We start from the raw sequence: 26,250 nt of genomic DNA on the forward strand, positions 1-26,250 counted from the left end.
TAATTATTACAGATAATTCCTATTAATCTTTTAATTCTTTTTGTTTTGTTTCTTCCTGTCTTCTTTTTGTTCTCTTTATCTCGCATTCTTCTTTATTGTTATTATATCTATTATTTCTTCGTGAGTAGCAGCCTCAGGCTATCATTTTTCGTTGATTTTCTGGGAGTCTGTGTGAGAGTGACGACCTAACTTTCGTTCCGTTACGTCAAACCATTCTCATTCTTGACGTTTCTGAAGTTCCTCCTCTTCTTCTTCGTTGGATTTGATTTTCTTTAGAACCAGAGTTGGAAGCGAGTCGATTTTCGGTCGGCGGCGAGCCGCCGCTTCTCTTTTTTAAGGTTTTAGCCGCCGCCGATTACATCGGCTCAAATCGGCTAAAAATCGCCGCCGTCAACTCGACTTTAGATGGCGCGCGCCGCATTATTGTGAATAAAATCACATACAAAACGTAAACGAGAAATTCACAGTAAACTATGTTTACATTTACGAAATCCACTCGATTTCAACTGCCAATTCCATTGCTCAAACGTCAAATGAAACAAGTCGCCGATTGGCTGGCATAGAACTGAGCCAGTGAGTCGAAAAAATTGATCGGCTTCGTTGTCTGTCGTTGTCTGTTTAGAACTTCACTACTGTTTATGCAAATAAATAAATTTTTATTAAAAACCACAAAGAAATTGTTGTAGAAAAAAAAAACAAATTGTTCCATAAAAGTAAAGTATAAAAAAGTGCATGTGATTGATTGCAAAAGAAAAAGAAGTTGAGAAAAGAAAAAAAAAAACAAAACTACATAAAATCATCGATTAGACGGACGGTAGAAGTCGTCGAAATCAGTTTTTGCTTTCGTTCATCAATAAAAAATCATCAACGTCAAACAACCGAAAAAAAACAAACCAACTATCCAATCCTGATCACCAATTTATAATTGGTGCACAAGAAAACAAAATTGGTGACACCAATTTATAATTTGGTGTAAATTGCAGGGTTGGGAGAGAAAAGTGTAACGCGTTTAGGAAAAAAAAAATAAAAGAAAATGTTAAAAAATGGCGATTTTTAGCCAATGCCAATTAAGGGAATTTATTTTTCCGTAATTTTTTATTTTTTTCATGTTTCATGTTTTGTTCGTGTTTCAACAAAAGAAGAGAAGAAAAAGGAACACGCGAAGAAAAAATCTTTTCATTGAACAACTAAAACGACGTACTAACGTGTTATCTGCAACTTTCAGGTTGTCTATTTGAAAAATACATTGACATTTCTGTTTTACCTAGACCTAAACACAAAATAAGGAACATAAAGGTAAGACTGGGAATTACGAATATCTTTCAGATTGGATATGTTTTATATGTTGTATTCCTCGTGTCGATGAGATGATTACCTTCCCCAAAGCATATTAGAGGAGGGAGGGGAAGAGCGATAACCAAACTACTTGGTTTGGGTGGGCAAGAGAAGGATATTTGTTTCTAAACATTGACACACCTCTGATCTGTATTTTGCGCCGACAATGTTATTCTAATATTTAGGACAGCATAGTTGCATTCAATTTAATACGTTTTTCGTAGATGGCATTACACTTCGCAGTTTTTAGTTTTTATGAGACAGATCCAATTTCAGCCACACCAACAAGATGCAGGATGAAAACTCACTGAGATTTGAGGGCAGTTGAAGGTGTTAGATTTTATACTTAACATTATAATATAAGGGAAATCTTTTGCGTTTAAACGACCGATACGCTAACTAGCGCTTATTGTCGTTATACATACTTATGTTCGCCTATCGTCAGAACGATCTGTTTCGCATAACAGTTGGTTAATTTCGTTTAATTGTTAATGCACTAACGCGATCAACTAGTGTTGGGCAATTGAACGTATGAGTAACGTCAAAAAACGCAGTGGAACATGTGTTGTTTAGGGCACCTCTCGGATCAGTCTGGAATTTTTACAATATGTAGCCCTTGTGAACCCTGAACACAACGATATATAGTTTTCCAGGGGGAAGTCCATACTTCCCGAAATATGTGCCTTGACTTTTTTGCCATTACTTTATTACTTATTTATTAAACAATAATGCCCAGCATTACGACCAAAGGGCTGTAAACTACAGTTCGAATAATAGAACATGATTTATATATAAGTAAAAATAGAAGGTATCGCTTACTAACAGCAATTTCTTTTAGAATATTAAAGGTTTGAATCTACCCATGAAAAGTAATTGAGAACTGTACAAAAATGTATTCAAAGAATCGTAGTTCCGATGACAAAAGTAATAATATTTTCTTATTCATTCACGCATTTCATATGCAAAATATCCCAGTAGAAAGTGTCTTTAAGACAACATTGATGAATCGTGCACGACATTTTCAATTCGTTCACGACTCGGCTTAAGTTGAATGTTTTCATTAAGCTCGGATCGGGACCAAATTTTTTTCATAGGTAGGTCTCGTCACCCTGATCACAAATATATATAACATTTATTGCGGAAGTCCATACTTCCAGTGTTATTCCGAAAATTGCCTTGTTAAAGGCCGACTATTTAGACAAAAATGTATGATTTTAAAGCAAATGTTGTTCCCATTCCCTAGATTTGCACCTGTCCATGGGTGAAGGCTTAAATCCACAGCCGAAGGCCGGCTATTTTGGGAAACTTTTATGATTTTAAAGAAAATTTGGTTCCTAGATTTGCACCTGTCCATAGGAGAAAGTCTTAAATCCCCGGCCGAAGGCCGGCTATTTAGAGAAAATATATGATTTTAAAGAACATTTTATTGCTGTTCCCGAGATTTGCACCTGTCCATAGAAAAAGTCTTAAATCCCCGGCCGAAGGCCGTCTATTTATAATAAAATGTATAAATATGATATTATATTCCTTAAGCTTTACAATAGTATCCATATTATCATTGTCCGTTAAAAAATAGCGAAGTTACATACAAAGGAATTTTCGGAACTTCAAAGGCCCATATCTCGGGAAGTATGGACTTCCGCAATAAATGTTATATATATTTGTGATCAGGGTGACGAGACCTACCTGTGAGATGGTCCCGATCCGAGCTTAATGAAAACATTCAACTTGCTCCCACGACTCTTTGCAGACAGCCCTTTGGGATCGTTGACGACATTTTCACACAAGTGTCCTAGTATTCATGCATGACAGGTTGGGCGACAGTGTATGCGAAGTTGTCGTCGAAGACGATCTAGATGCCTAAAATCCCCATGTTTCGTCGACGACTGTTTCAGCGACCTTGTCTTGCTACTAGTCATCGATGACTCAATTAAAGACAATTTCGTTTATGTTGTCGTGGGTCAAATTTTTATTTTTATTTAATTTTAAAATATAAAATTTTTACAAGATAAATTAGTTAAACAATTAGTAATACTTAGCTCCCGTATGTTCTGCAATGCACCATTTTCTTTCAGCTTTACCACGCCTTACGCTTCTTACCCAAGCCGGCCGAAAGGCGACCTCCTTTTATTTTTGGATTTTGCAAAAAGAAATGATTTTAAATGAATATTGTGAATATCTCCTAAATATTCTAAAATCTTACCGTATACCACAGGCATTATATTTTACAGTCGCTGGAATTTTCAATGTTCTTCAACCAATATGCCCCTATTCAAAAAATAACTAAAATTAATTTTAAAGTATTTAATTCTATATATTCTAACTTACCGTTTTCTACATAATTCAGGTTGTATAAATAAAATTAGGCCTGTTCAACACCTTCGCAAGTAAAAAGTATTTGCAAGTTCTTGCAACTACTTGCAAGTGCTTCTCATTTCTCTTTTACTGAACAAGTGTATTATCGAACAGCATTTGGTAAAAGTTTGTACAAATCTGCACAAACGTTTGAGTTATCGTACAGACCTATTGTTTAATCAGTAACGCGGTTTCCGAATTTTGTGACTTTATAATTTTACATTCATTACAAATCAAAAATTGTATATCTGAATAAATATTGTTTCAAAGCACACTTTTGAGCATTTGTCGGTTTGTTGCCAAGACACAATGCAAGACATGGTCATGCAAGTTGTCGTACATGACAATTTCGAAACATTCGTCAACGAATCGTCGACGAAAATGTCATCTAAGACTCGATTTTCCATTGGGATTTCACAGTATGTATATAAAATAATAAAAAATACATCTAGTCAACCAAAAAAGTATACATACACCCCATAAATCTGGAGTTTTAAGGGTAAGGAAACATTTTTATGAAAATCCAAGTACATAGTTCTATTTTATATGCCTAATGAGCAAAATCGAATAAAACAAAAATATATACCATAACACGAATAACGGTAAATTCTAAAAAAAATTAAAAAATTAATAGTGAAAAAGTGTACATAGGGTAAGTGCACCAATAGTCGGCACTTTAAGGGTTTGCCTAACTTCAATCCTTCGACATTCCGAGACAATTTGGTCAATTGCAATAAAATAAAGCTTATTTGCTTCGAAATTTAGTTTACTTTCCGATGACATAAAGACATTTTGAATTATTTCTTTTAAAACTTGTGCGAATTTGCGAATTTGTTAGAATAGTGCTTTTTTGCTAGTAGTCGGTACCATTTTCCAATAGACGGCATCACATGTTCCAATAGTCGGCACCTTGTATTTTAGTATATAAATGTTCTTTTTTATTCTTTTAAATAACAAAAAGCATACTTTTACACAAATAATACAAATTTTAGCCGATATTGCTTTTAAAAAGTAAATAAAAAAAGATTTTGTTAACATTTGGAATTCATTTAAAATTGTTCGTTGCAGATTTGTTTTTAACATAAACTAAATTATTTGAAAGGTCAATAGTATCTACAGTATTAGTTCATATTCCAAATAATTGTGCAACATAAAAGTAGGAAATTGTAAATATATTGCTTAAATAAATTAGTTGGTGCTATAGTCGGCAACTATTACCCAATTGCCGGCATGACACAAATGTACGCACTTCAAATGTAGCCATTTCTCCTCCCCACGATTGGAAGCTATTTTCCAGTTGCCCAACATCAACATGGATTTCGGAAAATGCCTATACAGAGGACTGAACCAGAACAGGCCGTGCGAACGAACAGTCGTGGTGGTCCAAACCCCGTAGAGTGAAACCGGGAGTTCCACAAGGAGGGGTGATATCTCTGGAACTGTTAAACCTCTACCTCTCTGAAATTCCACACCCTCAGACGGCATAGAGATCGTAATGTATGTCGATGATGGTACGATCTTGGGTCGGGTCCTATCTTGTAGTTCTCTATCTGAAAAAATATGAAAATATCCGCTGCCACCATCCCAAAATATTGGGTGTAACGTTCGATAGCATCTTTAAGTCGTCCGCGCAAGCCACAGCTATTTGCGATAAGATCAGAAGTAGGAACACGGACGCTGAGGACGCTGGCCAGCAGCACTTCGGGTGCTAACAAAAAAAACCCTTGTTGACCTCTTACAACGCAAGAGGCCGGTCTGTGGTAAGCTATACGGCGCACACAGGGGAAATGTATGTAAAAAGTCGATTAAAACTTCTAAAACGCTCTTTTGTAGTCCGATTGACATAAAATTTGGCACACATCATGGGGGTTATCATGAACGGCAATTCCCCGTGATTTTTTTTAACTTTCTCCCTTTAAGTTGCAACGGCTTAAAGACGAAACTCACGGGGAAATTTCATTCATGATAACCCACCATATTTTCGGCCTAAAGACTAACTCTACAGAAAATAGTGAAAATTGGCCCAGATTTAGATATAGCTCCCATATACATTGGCATCCGAATTTAGATAAATCTAGCACCAAAAGCCCTATATATGTACATTCGATATAAGCTAAAATTTGATGAATGCATCCAAAACCATGGTCCGGAAACGACGGGGAAATTGACTTCTTCAATTTTGAAATTTTAGTTATTCTAAACATATGCATGAAAAAAGGAGACTATTTAAGATTAGAAGGACCACTATTTAAGAGTAAAAATGCAAAAACAATTAAAAAAATTTAAAAGCTGATCTTGTTCACAGACTATACAAAAACAATAAATTTTGAAAAATATACATTATCGCGAAAATAATGTACATATTTTTATTTTATTTATACACCCATTCACGTCAGGAGAGATTTTCATGATCTAGAATGAGTGATCCAATGCTATAAAAGAGAACCTCTAGATCAACGAGCCTATTAGGCAGACTTGGATAAAACTGACACTGACATTGTTGCACAGGCAGTACGGAGATAGAGTGTGAATGCCGTACTTGGAAACCACCCTCCATCCATCGCAGCAGGAGAACGCCAGCTGCCACGAGTGGTTTTAGCCCAGTTAAGATCCGGACGATGCAGGCGCCTTGGACCGAATTGATGCCACGATACCCAACACATGCTCTACATGAGGATTGGGACCACACGACACGGTGCTTTGTTTATCTGCCCATCTAACTCCACTCACCTGTCTCCTGATACTTTATGGACGCAACCAGTTCAGGTTGCAAACTGCCTCACTGAAATTATACACGAATCCGATCAAAAGTAGATCCAGTTACGTTCCACTGCGAGGCGTAAGAAAAATGAAATAATTGGTATTCTCTAATGCGTATTCTTATCTCCTTTCTCTATATTCTTTCCGAAATAAAGCAAGAAAAATCAGATATTGAATACTTTTTTGGGAATGCAAAGAAAACATATTTAGGTCATACGGTGCATAAATACGTCTCGGTATCAGCCATGTAAAATTTCTCTATTAGTGGCGACGTATGGCACAACGTTTGGACTAGGCGATTAAATGTAGGTCCCATATCATTGAGCTAATATGAATCGGCATGGACTAGTTGATGTGAGATAAATCTCCCATGTACCTTCGGGGATGCGTACTTGGGAAATGTTATGAGACAACCCAGGGGACTTATATTGAGAACGTATAGTCCAGAAAGCTTTTGTGTAATATTCACGGCACGGTACAACAACATGGTACCAGAAAATTGCTTGTGCATTAGTTTTCCAATATATTCAGGAATGATGAATGAAAATGGTTTTACACCATGGATTAGGTTTGTGATACCTATAACGGCAGAAGACCACAACACTGTGTCAGGGTTTAAAATGCTAACGCGATATTAGCAAAAACACCGAATATTTGCAGCTTTGCCTGCTAAAATTTCTCCGAAATATGTTTAGCAACAATGAATAACGGCAACACGTAGCAACAAATTTCAGAAAAATATTGCTAGCGATGCTATTTGATATTGTTGCTATAATAAAAAAGCATCGCATACTCATATTTTGCAGCACACATGTTCAACTCATATCAGAAAAGAGAATAATGGGTACTTTACACGATATGTTATTTTACATATGTGTTGTCACTTTGCATATTCCTTTGTATATAAAAAGTGGCAACCCATATGTAAAAAACATATCGTGTAAAGTACCCATAAGCAACAAAGTTTCAACGTCTTAGCCATGTTTTCAGCAAACAATTGTTTTTGAGATCAGGGTTACCAGTGTAATGCATTAAAAATCACGATATAATGAATTCCACTTTTTCGTAGAATTTTTGTAGAAGCCGTTCAAAATATTTTTCTTTTTATTTTTAAACAATAATAATTAGTATTATTTAGGTTCTACCATATGATGGGGGCATTTTGACATTAAATGGCAACTTTTTTATAACTGCGTTGGCAACCCTATTCACTAAAAACACCCTCTGTGGCTAATTCGCTGCGACGAATGGTCAGCCGACTGCTAAATATGTAGCGTGGTTGTCGATTATGCTTAACGAAAAAAAGATTAGGCGTAAAAAACGAAATACACAAAAATGTACAAAAATAAATATGAGTTCGGTTGCTTATTTAGCCGTGTGTGTGAATATTGTGTAGCAGTTGAAGTGTACAGCTAATGCTAATGTTTTTAGATGCTGGCTTTTAAACCCTGCACTGTGTTAACACGTTCGCAGACGTGACTGCTCTAGCATGCTGATGCAAAATTACTTCAATGCTACAGCATTCTATTTTCAAAGCCACGTTACATTTAATTAATTGCACAGAATCTTTTTTTGTATATTTGTGATTAAAAGCCATTATTCGGCTAATTTCAAAGATATACATAAAATACTATATAGTAAATAATAATAATTATTGACAAAAATTTATTGGATGCCTTTTTTGCACATCTTTGATTTTTTTGGAATATTTTTACCCTACGCCATGTGTTTTGCCCAATATTATTGTAGTATCGCGAAATAATCGTCGTAGACACACATGTCACTTTTTATACCTCGGCAAACGCGGTCCTATTGTTAGGAAGTTTTGTATTGAGGTCGGATTCCGACCAGAATATACACTATTATTGGTGATGATCGTAAAATATTTAGGGGCTTTTTTTACCAAACCAAAATAATAACAAAAACCTGATTTCTGATCCTGCATTTTTTGTAAAACCCTCAAAAACTAAAAGTCGCAAAATACATATATGCCAGTTAATAGATTGCACTAACATTTCCAAAATGACGCCTTGTGCTTCCAAGGAATTCTTCTCCGGATTCAGAGATATTGGATCTGACCGACTGACCACCTGTTGTGCTATTCGCATTTGTAGAACATTATTTTATAACATCATTATGAATCATGCATGCTAATCCACGATTCGTTAAAATTAAAGCTAACCTCCTTGACAGGTAAACATTAAATAAAGAGAATTATAATTCATGCCAACTTTTATACGTTAAAATGTTCAGTACTAAGAAAAGGTTTACCCTAAAGTTTGTAACAAATTGTTACAGAAAGTTGTCTGTTAGCAGACTTTGTTTACAGTTCTTCACTGAGAATGTGCTGGAGTTCTTTCTGCAGAAAATTCTTCTACTACACACATAGAATGTCCGATCGATGAAATAACTTTACCAGTTCATGATTTTTAGCCACAATCAATCGAATCCTACAAAAAGATTAAAAATCGGATCGGATTTTGATATACCTATATAGAGCCCAAAATCGGCCAAATAATGCATATTGGAGCTATATCAAAATCCGATCTGATCCGATTTTCAAATTTTTTTAGCCACATTATTGAACTGGTAAAGTCTTTTGATCGATCGGACCGGACCATAACTGTGGCATTTAGAGAATTTTGGTGAAAATGCCCCTTTGGTCCCATACAAATTACTATGGAAAAAAAATCGCTGGCACGGGTTAATGTTAACCGATCGCCATAAAATTTCATATATAAGATTTTTGGATCTAATGGAAAAAAATTTTGGTTACCCTATTGTATATGTATATATGAATGTATGGAATGTATATTTTTTTCTTGTTGAAAAATATTACGCAGTTTTGTGGCAAAAAAAAGAGTTTTGCGGTGCCAACTCTAGCTCTAAAACTAATGAACCGATCGTCATATATTTTTGTATCCTTATATAGAACAAAAAGATCTAGTCCTTCATCGATAGATTTTTTAAAAATATTAGGTTCTACAGAAATAGTGGAACCAAAAATCAACATTTCAATTTCAATCGACTTGAAAATTTTACCATATACATGTTTTTTCGATCTTCTGATATTTACATCCCTTAACGAATTTTGTCGGTAACCAAAAATGAGTTGCAGAATACCACAAGTTGTGTGTGTGGTCCACAACCGATATATTCTTTTACTTATTTAATTCATAACGTTATAATTAAACCTCTTTTCGAACCATTGAAATAAAGGATAAAAATGAGAAAAATCGAGCGTGTCAATTCATATTGTTTGTTGTCGACATGTCCTTTCCGTTTTCTTTGTCGAATATGAGAACTAGGATCGCATTAGTTTTATTGCTTGTCTTGTCCACGTTGCAGTAGTTTCCATCTCGGCAGTTCTGACGTCTTATCAATACTAGAAGTTCTAGAAGTAAAGGTTTTGTAGTCAAATATATAAAAAAAGGTTTATAGTCAAATATCGATGCTATTGATTTTACTGCATAATGAATGAGTTCGAACGACGGGTCTTGCTTTTTTGAGATGTGCCACACTTTGAGTAAATGAGCTATATGTACGTTAGGGTTATGACCTTTTAACCTTTTTTCTCAAAAATGATTTCCTGTAGCAAGAATTAAAGGACTTGTGCCTATAAAAACATTTTTTTTGAAAAATACTATGAAATGAACAAAAAAAAAATTCTCAAATAATTATTTCCTGTTGCACAAATGCATTACGATTTGAAAAGTTTTGGTCTAATCGGACACTCAATTCGTAAGTTTTTGAGCTCATCAGAAAACAACATTTTGAGCTCCATTATCTAAGTATGGACTTGTCCCCGAAAAAATTGTACCGTCCTATAAGGGGACACAAGGGCAACATGTTGAAAACATTTCAAAATGATCCGTGAAAAGTCCTTAAACTGTATTTTCACGACATTTTTTGAAAATATGTGTGGGAGGTACCCGAAGGAGTGTACTGATATACATATCTGATCTATATATGCCTGATACAAATATTACAATGTACAATGTATGCACCAAATCAGATCCTCCCTTCGAGAGTTATCGTGCGGACCATTTTAGCGAAAATTGTTGAACTTTTATGGCGGGTGAAAGTCCATGATGAGTACATACATAACGCCAAAGGGCCGCCGTGAGTCGAACTTTTGATTTATAGCGCGATAAATTTTTCACTGGAGACCCTATAAGCCATTAGAAATTAGCGTTATATCTTTGTTCGCTGTTGTTTTGGCTTATTTTTGATATGACATGTCTTCAGTCAAATCTAATGAGGAACTTTTTCGAAGAACATTTCGACCTTCTAACTTTGAAGTTATGAGTTTTGGCTTTGAACGCTAACACGCCATGACAACATTTTTTGATATGTTTTTCAAGGACGTGGGTTCAAATCCCAGCCGGGCTCAGCCTGTTTTTTTATGAAATTTTGCCTTTTTTAGGGCGAAGATCATTTTTAATGATTTTTGTTAATTTTCTCGTTTAGAGTTAAGCTTGAGGATCTGAAATTATTTGCAAGTGAAAAAGGAAAGCCAAGCACTCGAACCCACATAGTCACCAAATTACGTTACCTGGTTTCATTGGTGGTAAAGCAAATCTTCGGACGTATCGACTATGTAATGGCTTCTCTGTCCTAGAACTTATCGTTTTTCAAATGCAAATGTGTTTTTGTACATTAACGCGGATACTTGGCCACAGAAATGTATTTTCTTCACGACAAACGCTTTTTGCGCTGACTTTGAAGTTATGAGTTTTGGCTTTGAACGCTAACACGCCATGACAACGTTGTTCATTCTTCTAGAATAACTCTGCGTACTTCATTTATATAATATATTTTGAAATATTAATGAATATCAGTGTTTTTTGAACACAAAACGACTGGGGACACGCCACGGTAATGAGTATTTCCACCTTGCGACCAATTTTTTTTTTCATATAAATATGTAAAAAATTTTATTTTGATTTTCGAGATTTGTTTAAGGATATTTTGTTTTACTTATTCAGTTTCTAAGAATGCAATTTTTTCAATATTTTTAACCCTAAATGCGTCGGGACACAGAAACAAGTCTTTTCGCAATATTCACCCATATAGAGTGGAACGAATGTCCTAAATCCAAAATTTTTATCTTTAAAAAAAAATGCGGCCTAATTGGATATAAATGTAAACTTCCATTTTAACAATTGCATGCATTATGTCTCATACACATAATGCATGCACACTACACAATCGGTTTGGATAAGTTTCACCTATTTATGCGAAAAAAAAATCTTTTTCGTCACTTTCAGCGCCACCGCCAACATAAAACGTTTTAACTTTGTAAAAAAAAGTATTCGCAGACAAACACAGACGGCATACACATTTGTCGTCTTGCGTCTAGACGAAAGAAATTCTTTTCATTTTTTTATTTTCATAGTATATGTGTATTTAGAATATATAGTATATATACATATGTATGTATATTTTTATTTATAATGCGTGTTTATGTTTTATTAAATGTTGTAGTTTGTTTTTTTTTTTATTTTCTTCATTTATACTTTTTATTTAAGTTTTTCTACATTTTATTTTTGTCGCGTGTGCTGTGTTTGTTCCTTTTCGCGGTCTTGCAGTTTTTTTCTCTTGTATTTATCGGTAGCCAATCACAAATGTACAGCTGCGGAAAAAATAATAGCACCTTGGTCCGTTTGGGCATTTCTGTTCAATGATACGAATGTTACCGTTAGAGCATTTTAGAAAAATTTGATACCTGTTGCTGAATATGAAATAAATTATAATTGTTTACAAATTTTGTGGAAATTATGAGTATTACAAAATGCATGAAATTATGCGTCTCTAGATCAACCTCCATGGTAGAGTAAAATCATAAAATTGCTGTAGTGGGGAATTCGATTTAAGAACATCTAATTTCATGATTTTTTTTAATGAAATTCACGCTAGTGTGGACAATCCCATTATTAGAAATTGTGTCCCATATAACTCAATTTTTTTTAGAAATTATTACAAAATGTTGTTCTTTTACACAAATTTAGATTGACAAATATATAATTAAAATTGCTAAACATTAGAGTTGTGCCAATTGAATTATATTGAACGACCTAGTTCACTATCTAGTTCAATAGACACCGGTCTTTTATAAGAACAAACTGCGTATACGTAATATCACAAGTTAGTTTGTATGACGTTACTCATACGTTTTTGAACTGGTCAGTGAACTAAGTCGTTCGATTGCCCAACTCTACTAAACCTATTGCTTTAAACATGTTTATCAATAAATTTATAGAAGCCTAGTGCGTCAGTAGTGCGACTGAGTGACCGACAACAACCCAGCAAAAATACTCATTATAAATTGACCTACTTTCTAATTATTTTAACAAGGGCATGTCATAGGGAATCAGTACTTAGTTTTGGCAACTAAAAAGTAGTTAAATAAGTAGTTACGACTTAGTGTCCAAAAAATAAGTACTGATTCCCTATGACATGCCCTTGTTAAAATAATTAGAAAGTAGGTCAATTTATAAAGAGTATTTTTGTTGGGAATCGGTAAAATTAATAAAATGCTTATAATTTCGGTAATTAACTATATTATTCGGTGAGTTAGCGACCAATAAAAATATGTCTGTCTGCCTACTCGATAATTTGTAATGATTATTACAAATGTTTCAAATTTTGACAGTTTTATAAAGGAAAAGTTGCTGAAAAAAGCTAATTACTCGTAAAGTTCTACAGATAGCAACATTTTTGTCAACTTTTACTTGAATTTTTCATTCAAAATTTTGCGTTTTAATGTAATTAACGTAATTAACGATATTATTCGGTAAGATAGCGACCAATAAAAATTACTCATAAAGTCCTACCGATAGCAACAGTTTTGTCAACTTTTACTTTTTTTTTTCATTCAAAATTTTGCGTTTTAATGTTATCGATTTTTATTGGCATCTCAAAAAATATTCAGTTTAATAAGACAAGATTTTCTTAAGGAAAAAATAATGACTAAAAAATATTATGATGAATTGATTGATATATGTATGTACATTAGGCCAAGGCTATTTGTATGGAAGGAAAAAACCTTAATGGGTAGGACACGTTTATGATTCCTGGTATTGTACTGACTAAAAAAGTCTACTAGAGTATATGTCTACGGTGAAAATCAAGCCTCCCGATTTTTACTTGAAGTTTTTATCCACGTTTTTTTGATATTTTGGCATATCGGTCTTAATGTAGAAAATTAACATATCGCACCTGTTCAACAAAAGGGTAGTAACTCAAAAATTTTTTTTATCAAAAAACGATACATCGTGATCAACTCTACCTACTGTAAAAATCTCGCATTGTTTTGTCTACTCTTCCGTCAAAAAATACTGTTAAGTAACTCTTCATGTCTTCAAAGTAACTACTATGTATCAAGAAAAGAGTTGTATTTCGAGTTGGACCCACGTATATCAGGCATTTACATAGCCATTTGTTCAACAAAAGAGTAGTATTTCGAATTGTTCCCTCTTTGTGTTATCAATCGCCGCCCATTTTTTCAGTTAAACGGGCATAAGTCGAAATAATTCTCTGCTAAAATCAAGAATTTTTTCAACAAAATGGTAGTAACTCGAAAATTGGTTAGAAATATAATTAAATACTTAACGAAATAAAAATAAATATAATGTTGTAGTATAGTGAACAATATATCCTTACGATGGCATAGGTTTTTTGTATAATATACCATTAATATTAACATAAATAGTTTTTTGTCTCTACTGAAAACTTGGAGATTTCGAGTTGCTACCCTTTTGATGAACAGGTGCGATATGTTGAAACTGAGGTATGTTGTATTGTAACTCACGCAAAATTGTACTATACCATGAGTTTTGAACGTATTTCTGTAACATCAAATGTTTTAGCACGATTTACCGAGGGACATTTTTTAAATAATAACTTGAGCGGAAGCTGTGGTCGAATTAATGTAAAACAAGTAAAAAAGTATCCGTCGGCTTTGCCGACAGAGATATACCCACAGCCTGTATATATTGGAAAAAAATTTCCCAAAAAACGTATGTATTTAGGGGTTTTTAAAAATTTTGGGCATTTGAAAAGACAAAAATTTTCCTTAGGATTAGAGATCAAATGTTTTGCGGAGGAGATACTAAAAGGAATGGATCTACATTGACCATTATGGAAGTGGATCTCCAGCCACTACATATGGTGCCATAGGGGGTTTTTCGGGATGTTTGCTCAAGAAGTATGGACTTGCCTCTGAAAAAATGTTTACCATCCCAAAGTTGCTTCAATAAAAATCAAAGTGATTCGATAGCAGGTCTTAAAGTGAACTTATCCGAAATTTAGTGTGGGAGGTACCGGATAAAGTGGACAAATATAATCCATATTTAAACCTGATCTAAATCTAATAGACATATTAGGATGTGTAAAGTATGGACCAATTCGGCCACTCCCTTCAAGAGTTACCGTATGGACAAATTTTCCGAACATTTTTGAACTTTTGTGGGGGAGGTACCTGAAGAAGTGGACCGACATGGCTTATCTTCAAACATAAACTATGTTTGGACCAAATATTAATAAGGCCAAATTTTGGACCGAATAGGCAGATCCGTTCGAGAGTTATCTGCGCTCCAACCACCTCACATGGTGTCATAGGGGTTTTTTTTTTCAACTTTCAGGCTACTTTCTCAGGAAGTATGGACTTGCCCCTGAAAAAACTTGTACCGTCGTATGGAGGGCACTGAATACAAGTTGCTAAAACAAAAATCAGAGCGATTCGAGAGATGGCCCTAAACTTATCTTTTCCGAAATTTTGTATGGGAGGTACCCGAAGGAGTGGACCGATTGAGTCTATATTGAAACATTATCTAAGTCTGGCACACATTTTACGATGGGCAAAGTATGGACCAAATCGGCTACTCCCTTCAAGGGTTATCGTACGCACAAATTTCCGAACTTTTTCGAACTTTTGCGGGGGAGGTACCGGAAGGAGTGGCCGATATAATCCATCTTTGAAACTGAACTAACAAAATACAAAAAACAAAATATTACGAAAGCCAAATTTTGGACCGAATCGGCAGATTCGTTCGAGAGTTATCTTGCGCTCCAACCACTAACACGGTGTAATAGGGTTTTTTTGTAACTTTCAGGCCCATTTTCTCAGAAAGTATGGACTTGCTCCTAATGAAACTTACAGCGTCGTATAGAGGGCAGCGAATACAACATGCGTAAACAAAAATCAAAGCGATTCGAACTTTTCCGAAATTTTGTGTGGGATGAACCCGAAGGAGTGGACCGATTGAGTCCATATTGGAACCTCATCTAAGTTTGGCAGAAATTACACGATGTGCAAAGTATGGACCAAATCGGTTATTCCCTACAAGAGATATCGTGCGCACAAGTTTTGCGACAATATTTGAACATTTGTGGGGGAGGTACCTGAAGGAGTGGACCTATATGGCCCATATTCGAAATTAAATCGAATCTGGACAAAATATTTCGATACCCAAAATTTGAACCGAATCGATTGATCCGTCCGAGAGTTATCGTGCGCACTAGCCAGCCAGACGGACAGACAGACAGACGGACGGACATTGCTAGATATACTCAAAATTGTCTGAAACGTATATCGTACAAACATACTTGGGGTCTAAAACCATTATTTCGATGAGGCACATTTTTGGTCGTATCAAAGTGTAAATACCCTCTTTAGCCTAAAGGCTGAGGGTATAAAAATAGGAATAATGCGTTGAAGAAACCGAGTTTTTTATGTTAATTTCCAATTAGTGGCTTTTCAACACAATGTAGAGCTTAAAGCTCCAAGAAGAAGTTAAAGAATACACTTAAAAGATGAAGGTAAGATTTTTTAATATATCCACTACATCAGCATCTATGTGATGATGACATTTTGAAGACTGAAAAATGGGGTTTTTTGAATTTTGTCTCTTTTTGGACTCGTAACTGGATTCGTCTAAAAGCTTAATTTTGCATGTATAACTCGAGAGTGAAACCTTAATAGGGTCAGAGCAATCCTCTCCCAAAGTAGACATTTTTGTGCGTAAATTTTTCAAAAAAACCTATTTTTGGTTCAAATTTTACAACTGTCATACGATCCCGTGAAAACCCGCGTGAATTTAGTTTTTTTTGCATTCTGAATCTAATAAGCCATGGCGGTTCCAAATCTTTCAATTAGGTCGACGGATATGATACCACTCAAATTTCGAATAACTGCAAAAAATGGTTTCGCAAGTATCGCCTATTAAAACGCGTTTCGGATGTATAATTTTTACTTAAATAAATATATCGATACGCATGTTTAAAATGTGCAAAATTAGATATTTAAAAACTATCGGGAATTTTGGTTATATCTCTATTCCTAATTTTTAATCTAATTTTTGTCTAAAAATTGAGTGAGATGTTACATCCACGGTTTTTGAAAAACACATTGAAACGGCATAGAATGATGTATTTTTTATAGGTGATAATTGGAATCGGATGCGCATAAAAAGTAAATGTACCTCATGGAAATTATGCCCATTTTACTGTTTTTTTGACCCTAATATGCAACAGTTGTTGCATCGTGGTCGCCAAAAAGAATTTTACAAAGTGTAATTCAAATAAAAGGGATTCATTTGCTGTGTTAGAAAATCGAATGCGCATGACATCATTTCCACTATTAAGCGGTTTGTATGCGTTTCAAGGGTTGTGATATTCAATATAAGTTTAATTTATTGCCACGATTGGAATTCCCTGTGATCTAAAACTATAAGGCATATATTGGTTGCAACCGATTATGTTCATTATCGCACGAAAGATTGACAAAAAAAAGTGAAAGAACTCGACATTTTTTTTCTTTAACTTTTCCTATAATATCAGAAAATAACATAATAAGAATAATACAACAATTCTTTGTCTTTTTGCAAATAACATGAACATTTTAACTCCGACCTTCACGACTTAGGCTCAATTTTATTTCTCACAAAGTCTGGATGCTGCTGTAATTTTTTATATATATTTTGTATGCTTATCCGCTACTATTCCAAAAATATGTCTGCAAATACATAACATTTTGTCATAAATTTGATTTTTCGCGAATCCGTTTAGCAATTTCGGAATTATTTTTGCATCATCGCAAAGAGTACGAATTCAATTAACGGTAATCACAAACAACAGCTTATTATAACAAGCTGCGACTTGTTTAAAACATTTTCTAAACATTAAAATTAAAACGGTCATGTCTTTTGGGCGCAACGATCAAGTTTAGTTACAAAAACAGATTTGGAATGATGACTTTTTTGTTAATCTTTGTACCAAAAATCATTGATGTAGCATCAAAAAAATTTCGAATTTTTTTTAAATGGAAAACTCAATTTTGCCAAATGTTACCCATATAGCCCATATAACAGTCAAACCATTGAGATTTTCGATCCAACACTAAGACAACAATTGTAGCCAAGACAATAATTAACAAGTCTCTAGTACATCGCAAAAGCATTAAAACGCTCTTTCAGGCCGTGTTGCCTTGAGACAGTGCAAATTTTTCGATAAATGACACTGTTTTACAAAAGTTGACAAGAAAAATATTCAAAATTTGTATGGTGTTGGGGTTCATAGACAATGAAAATACCATTGGTTCCTTTGGGTCATTACGTTTTTTGTTTTATAATGGTAACGGTTAAGGTTTTAGTGTATCCCCCATATAATCGGGTAGTTTCAGGCATTTTAAGCTTTTATCTACATTTTCGGCCAACATTGGCTGTAATTTGCTTTTCTCAGTCGTCAAAAAAATTGTATTTACTAAAAAGTTAAAAACAAAATATTAAGCTACAGTGGCAATCGTTTTATTTGAGAGATTCCATCATGAAGACGAATATATTTATTGATGCTAAGCGAAAAACTATTTCCTAGCTTTTACTGAATTTATAAATAAAACATTGTAGCTTAATTTTTTAATTATATTTTTTTTAACTTATTGAATATGTGATTATTGTAACTGAATAAACTTTTTTAGAATAATCACCACTATATCGTTATATGCACTTTTAAAAACTATTTTTCGGCGTTCGTTTTGTTTGTTTGCGATATTCACTAGTCAATGGTGCTCTGACACTGATTAGTAGTGATCATAATTTTTTTTCGGCTTTCTTTCTGCTCTTTTGTTGTCAACTTTATTTAACATAAACATTGCGAGGTCGATTATCCCGAGGTTGGATTACAGAAATAGTCACAATAACAACTGAGAAATTATTTGTTGCTACTTTTAATTGTGTATGCAAAACATTTTTTGTGACAATAAAATATCTTGGCCATATTTAACAGTTATTTGCCAGATGATTTCAATTTTAAATTTATTCACATACTTGACAACAGTTCTAATGCCAAGATTTCAAAGCTTAAAGACATTGAAAACCTCAAAAATCACCAAACCCATTTGCCTATGAGATATATGTATCTATTTATTTTGAAGCAATATTATTTCTAAGAACAACGATAAATCGATTTTGCTTCACATTTTTGTTTGAACTTCAATAACAAAGCATAGATGAATGTGTTTTTATACCCTCAGCATTTATGCTAACGAGGGCATATACACTTTTTATCGAAATAATGGTTTTAGACCCCAAGTATGTTTGGACGAAATGTGTTTCAGACAATTTGGAGTTGATTTAGCCATGTCCGTCCATCTGTCTAGCTGGTTGGAGCGCACGATAACTTTCGAACAGATCAACCGATTTTGTCTAAAATTTGTCTTTCGTAATATTTTGTCCAAACTTAGTTTAAGTTCGAAGATGGGTTATATCGGCCCACTCCTTCCGGTACCTCCCCCACAAAATTTCGAAAATGTTCGGAAAATTTGTGCGCAAGATAGCTCTTGAAGAAGCAGGTAACCAATTTGGTCCATGCTTTGCACATCGTGAAATTTCTACCAGACTTAGATGAGGTTTCAATATGGACCGAAAAGTTCAATTTAGGACCTGCTCTCGAATCGCTTTGATTTTTGTTGTAACAACTTGTATTCACTGCTCCCATACAACGGTACAAATTTCTTCAGGAAGAAGACCATACTTCCTGATAAAATAACCTGAAAGGTGCAAAAAAGTCCTATGACACCGTGTGTAGTGGTTGGAGCGCAAGATAACTCTCGAACGGATCTGCCGACTCTGTCTAAAATTTGGACGAACATAGATAAGCCATATCGGTCCACTCCTTTAGGTACCTACCCCACAAATTTCGAATAAGTTCACTTTAAGCCCTCCTCTCGAATCACTTTGATTTTTGTTGAAGCAACTTGCATTCGTTGCCTCAATTACGGCTGTAAAAGTTTTTTCAGGGGCAAGTTCATACTTCTTGGGAAAACAGCCCGAAACCCCTATGGCACCATATGTAGTGGCTGGAGAGCACGATAACTCTCGCACTGATCAACCGATTTGGTCCAAAATTTGGACTTCGTCATATTTTGTCCAAACTTCCCAATATTATGCACGTATGCACGATATCTCTTGAACGGGGCAAGTAATTTGGTCCAACCTTTGGATCTCCTTATATTTTGTCCAAATTTTAGTTTAACTTCTAAAATGGCCATATCGGTTCGGCATTTGTGTCTAAGTTCAGTTTAGAGTCTGATCGAAGATCCTTTGGAAATGTATACCGATGCTGTTTGTTGTGGTCCTGTTTACAGCGATATTATAATTTCACAAATCCATGCTTCCTGGAATACTGGTCCAAAAGTTATACGATTACCCACTGAAATTACTAGTGACTATCTATCGAAAAGATGTGACTCCGAAAATAAGATCCACTTCCATAATGTCGGTTCCTTCAAGTACCTCCTCCTCTGAAAAGACCCTAAATAAATTCGATCTGCCCACAGATGAATGTTTCAATTCACATAGGCTGAGGGTATATCTCTGTCGACAAAGCCGACTGATACTTTTTTACTTGTTTCTGATTGTCTAAACTTCAGAAAAAAGTTTGACAGAAATTCGCTATAGAGGGATTATTCGCAAATTGCAGCTGTACATAAAAAACATCGTTATAGGCAAGTTTAATATAGAGAGGTTAAATTAGGTGAAAATATATGGAAAAAGCTGTGTTTTCAATTTTCGCTATAGAGATGTTCGACTGTAATTCTTTGGCATCAAACTCTTTTCTTGGGTGTTATCTCTTCTTCAATGAATAAAATTTCAAAAAGACAATTACACGGAAAATATTTCTTTCTCTTCCAACTTCCTCTTTCCGTTGAGTCTTGAATCTTGGCAATACTAATAGTATAAACAAGAGACCAATGTTTAAAAGCTTTTATTAAAGCGTGATTTAAATAGTTGTCCATTATGTTCCATTATTTTAAATTTTCTTCTGCTTTCATGTGATGTCAAATTATTACATATTGTATTTGGCTATTTCTGAAGATAAAAGGATTAGAGTCCGTGTTGGTAATTCTTATTCTTATGTGAGAGTTTTTCTAACAATGGACCCCAAGGTCTCCGAGTGGAGTGGCTGCCAGGCATGGGAGCTACGCATCCTAAACCTATGTGAGAGTTGACGTTGAAGCATACATTCCTTTCCGTTTATTTTTGTTTTATTGATAAGATCGATCGATACTAGTTACACACATGTATGATTCGTAATAAAAAAATACATTCTTTTCATATTTTTCTTTTCATTTACAGTTATTCTAAGACGAATCAAAATCAATCGGTGAGAGGTACAATTGTCCCTCATCGTCAACGGAGTAAACTTGGACAGCTTCATCACGAATTACTTACCGTTTGCAACATCGAGGAGGTCGACAGTGGTTGCGAAAGCCGGAGGCAACAAAGGGACAGTACCGGCAATTGCCCCAGGATCTACCTCAACAGGATTGCTAGGCTCGAGTTTTGTTCAAACACTGAGCAGTCCTTTTGTGGGTTCCCATCAAATTGCCAATAGCAATAGCAAAAGCAGTAGTCGTGAATCCTTGGATAAACAATTGCCACACAATTTTTCCACCAGGACATCAAGTAATAGCAGCCAACAAGCACTTGGAAAAGTAGTCATGTCGGAAATCGGTTCGATTGCAACGGCAAACGAAGCCGGCGGCACCCACTCAAATGCAACCATAGTCAAAGAGGGCTGGTTACAGAAACGCGGCGAACATATAAAGACTTGGCGTTCCCGTTATTTTATACTGCGATCAGATGGCACTCTTCATGGCTGGCGCAACAAACCGAACGAGAATGCACCACCCGAAAGACCCTTAAATGATTTTACCATTAAGGGCTGTCAAATCATGACAGTAGATCGTCCCAGACCATACACGTTCATAATACGTGGTCTACAATGGACTTCTGTTGTAGAGCGTACATTTTCCGTTGATACTGAAAGAGAAAGGCAGGAGTGGACAGATGCCATAAGGTAAGTGCGACACATGGGAGAATATTAAATCAGTTTTAATGAAACCTTGTTTTTTTTTTGTTTACACCAGAACTGTGGCCAGTAGCCTGAGCGAATTGGGCGAAACAGCCATGAGCACTACTAACAGCACAGATATGACAGATGTCGATATGGCTTCCATTGCAGAAGACGAATTGTGTGAAAAATTCTCAGTCCAAGGTACTTCAACACGCAGCAGTGGCGGAGTTAAAAAAGTGGTAAGCAGTCGCAAGAAAAAATATGCTAGACAAACTATTCGAAATATATCTGCATTTTACAATCCCTTAGACTCTGGAGAATTTTGAATTTTTAAAAGTGTTGGGAAAAGGTACATACGGCAAGGTGATTTTGTGCCGTGAGAAGGCAACTGCTAAATTGTATGCCATCAAAATTTTGAAGAAAGAAGTCATCATCCAAAAAGACGAAGTCGCTCACACAATTACAGAGAGCCGTGTCCTCCAAACCACAAATCATCCATTCTTAATAGTATGTATTTTTGTTTGTGTTTATCGCCAATGGCTTTGATTGCTGATAACATTTGTGAATCATTTCCATTTATTTACAGTCCCTCAAATATTCGTTCCAAACGAATGATCGCCTTTGCTTTGTAATGCAATACGTTAATGGCGGGGAACTCTTCTTTCATTTAAGTCGCAAACGTGTTTTCAGTGAGGAACGTACTCGTTTTTATGGGGCCGAAATTATATCTGCCCTTGGATATTTGCATTCACAGAGCATTATTTATCGTGATCTAAAGTTGGAGAATCTGCTATTGGACAAAGACGGGCACATTAAGATTGCAGATTTTGGCCTATGTAAGGAGGACATAACGTATGGTCGCACCACGAGAACATTTTGTGGCACGCCGGAATATCTGGCGCCAGAAGTATTAGAAGACAATGATTACGGCCGTGCTGTGGATTGGTGGGGCACTGGAGTTGTTATGTACGAAATGGTAAGCATATAAATTATTGTGGTTGTTGTCCTGATGCAAAACAATATATTTCACTTGACAATTCGTAGATGTGTGGACGTCTTCCATTCTACAATCGCGATCACGATGTTCTCTTTACACTTATACTTGTGGAAGAGGTCAAATTTCCACGTACAATTTCGGATGAAGCCAAAAGTCTGCTGGCCGGTCTTTTGGCAAAAGATCCTAAAAAACGTTTGGGTGGTGGTCCAGGTGATGTCAAAGAAATCGAAGTTCATCCATTCTTTGACAGCATTAACTGGACAGATTTGGTGCAAAAGAAGGTAAGTCAAGCACATTTGCATACGCGCACTATCTAACTGTGGGCACAATTTTCAGATTGAGCCTCCATTCAAACCACAAGTTACATCGGACACAGATACGCGTTACTTCGACACAGAGTTTACTGGCGAGAGTGTAGAATTGACGCCACCAGATCCCACAGGTCCCTTGGGTTCGATAGCAGAAGAACCTCATTTCCCTCAGGTACTTTTTCTATATCTTAAGATAGTTTGTGTTATCTAACGAACATTTTCTCTGCTTTCTTGCCTACAGTTCAGTTATCAAGATATGGCCTCTACATTAGGTACTTCATCACACATTAGCAATTCATTGGCATCGATGCAATAGAAAAGAGTGCAAAGCATTTGTTTGTTTATAACATTACACATATTGCCTATGCCAGCAACAACAATATAAGCCGTGTTCACGTTTATTAATCGCGAAGTGTTACTATCGTTCACCTATATGTTCGTCGTAAGCGTATGCGCGATCTTATCCTAATAAACACTAATGACAAAACAAAAAACATAAAAACAACACAAAGAGGACACACTATCATCTATTGCTACCACTACCACAAGCAATGGCGACATAAACAAGATTAATGAGTTTAATATCGAAGAAAATCATACAAAACACACTGCTACCACCAATGCTAATATATATTATCACAACTTTCTCTAAGAACATAAATCAAATACATATTTAGAATTCTGTCTCATTTGAAGAAGATGAAAACATTTCTTATTTCAATATTTGAGTTCACCCTTTCATTGTAAAACCCTTCCTTCCTTCTTAAGCCATACTTTGCCCGAAATTATTGTACTAAATTACACACATACATACATACATATAGAATAAATAACTATTTATGAAAGAGGCAACATTTCAATGTGAAGAAGAACAATCCCCTCGTCTCTAAATTTAGAAAGGCCTACAAATGCATATTTGATTAATTAATCATAGAAGATCGATCACCTATATAGATCATGTGTGTTTGTTGTATGTGTAAGAATTGTTCCAACAACAACAACATTATTTAATAACTTAACACAATTCTTACAATGTTATGACTTAATCGATTTGTTGCTAATTACTTATTGGGGGTTAGGAATAAAACTCGTTTCTGTTTATGTATAAGAAGCGTGAGATTTGTAGAGCATAGATGTTGGCGAATGTACGTACGCTTGCAGGGTAAACATGCCTTGAGGAAAATTTCTGAGACTAACAGTTTTGCTTTCGATCCGAATAAAAAGAATATGAAAATTCAACTAAGTTAACAACGAAAATCAGTTCCACATATAAAATTACATAAAACTGTTATATTAACAGTTTTCCAGTTATCATTTATTACAATTCAATACACATGCGCACTATAGAACAGAACCTAATAATACATATAGAAGTAAAAGTAGATTTAAGCTTTGTTTGAAACAAACTACCATAAAAAAGACTCAGTATACCGAAAGCAAAACTTTTCTTATACGATTTGTATCCAATCACCATCAGCATCACCTGCCAACTGTGCTACTCTTATACTCGTATGGAACAGTGTGTAGTGGTAGTAGAGAGACAGATAGGCATAAAAACCGACAGACAGACAGACAAATAGACGTGTGCTGTTGTTCTTCTTTATATTCATAATTCGTAATAATTGAATAACAACCTAAAATAGAATTTAATTTTGTAAACACATTTGTAGGGTCTTTATAGCGAAAATGTATCTAATAACAAAAACATTGAAATAGTTTAATAACAAAAGCAAACAAACATATACAAACAACTACGATACAAAATAGTTTAATAATAGAGAAAATAATTTTTTAACCTAATAAAAAGAAACAAAATGAAAACGCCAAGCAGTACTACCAACAACAAAAAACCATTTGTCGTCGACCTTATAAATCCCTATCCTATTATTAAAATATTAAATCTTAACAGTGCTTTTGGTAACAACAATATATTTCTTTTCGTTATTGCCAATATCCACGAAATAACACTCTCCCATCCCACACCTTTCCTCAAGTAACTAAAAGAAATCTATGCAGAAATAATAAAGAATCGAGAAAAAATACACCAACAGAAAAATTGTGAACCTTCTTTTCTTCTTTTTCTTTTTTTTTTTGTTCATCAGTTAGTATCATTTAATAATAAGTTCTTCTTTTGTTTTGTAATGTGTTTTGAAAAAAGTAATGATATGAAAACAGAAAATAACTACAACAACATAATAAAAACGTATTTCGAAACTTAACATGATTGATACAACATTTTTTGAAAAAAAAAAACAACAGAAATATGTATTTATTAAATAAATAAAATCCGTAATAATATTAAAGAAACAAATAAAAATATATATGTAGATAACCATTTATCTATATAATAATTTATACATATACTTTATATACATACATAATATATAAGACAAAAATAAATAAATACGAATAAAAATTTAAAAAATATATAAAATATTTTTGTTCTGTTTTGGTCCTGGCTATTAGATAAGATTAACAGGTTTGGTGTATTCTGAAACCTATAGTAACAATTTTGTGAAATTAGCCAGCATTACAATACTATTGGCTTGTTATATTTGTTTCAATTTATTTCATTTTTCAATGAAAATTTAATTTTTTTACCGTTACAAAATACTCCTGTAGTGACAAGTCTCGATAAATCGGGCAGTTCCGAAAACTCAGGTTAAAAGCCTTGACAGAATCAGCTCGTTACTTGAATTCAAATGTCAAAAATATATCGGGGAAAGCAGGCGGAATTGTAAAGCGGTTGTGGCATTCCTTTATAACATGACATTTCAAAATCCCGATTTTTGAAAAACTGTCCGCTTTGACATCCCTAATTACAAAAACTAACAAATTTGGAACAACGACATTGTTGTTACCCTGCAGTTACACATGCCAGTAAATTGGTGCCAGTTGAGTACAATTCCAAAAAAAGTGTTCGACAAGCATGGAGTTTTCTTGTGTGTTTACACATGCCAGTGCAAGTTTAATTTCAAAATTGTTTTAAGCCGCTTATAACACACAATATTGCATTATATTTCAGATTTAAAACACAATTCACCAAATAATTTATAATTTTTATTTTATTTCGTTTTAAAAAGATTGTCTTCAATCATAAACATAATGGGGGTTATCATGAATGAAATTTCCCCG

At 34.7% G+C, this 26,250-nt stretch overlaps 1 protein-coding gene across 8 annotated transcripts; it reads left to right on the plus strand.

The window, feature by feature from the left end:
• The first annotated feature begins 274 nt into the window (after positions 1-274).
• Akt (AKT serine/threonine protein kinase) lies at positions 275-24,930 on the plus strand. 8 transcript variants are annotated; one of them, XM_073959703.1, is made up of 9 exons: positions 275-713; positions 1,226-1,296; positions 21,087-21,810; positions 21,881-22,046; positions 22,117-22,314; positions 22,394-22,783; positions 22,852-23,085; positions 23,141-23,287; positions 23,357-24,930. In XM_073959703.1, exons 3-9 carry the CDS (start codon positions 21,452-21,454, stop codon positions 23,429-23,431), a joined length of 1,569 nt encoding a protein of 522 aa, XP_073815804.1. In that variant the 5' UTR covers positions 275-713; positions 1,226-1,296; positions 21,087-21,451; the 3' UTR covers positions 23,432-24,930. The 8 variants fall into 8 exon arrangements, with proteins under 8 accessions (XP_073815804.1, XP_073815862.1, XP_073815796.1 ...); XM_073959695.1 differs by having other exon boundaries at positions 549-713; positions 1,140-1,296; XM_073959712.1 differs by having other exon boundaries at positions 573-713; positions 1,143-1,296.
• The last annotated feature ends 1,320 nt before the right edge of the window (positions 24,931-26,250 follow it).

Source organism: Musca autumnalis, unplaced genomic scaffold, assembly GCF_047663935.1.
Source record: "Musca autumnalis isolate F117 unplaced genomic scaffold, ASM4766393v1 scaffold_1, whole genome shotgun sequence".
Lineage (NCBI taxonomy): Eukaryota > Metazoa > Arthropoda > Insecta > Diptera > Muscidae > Musca > Musca autumnalis.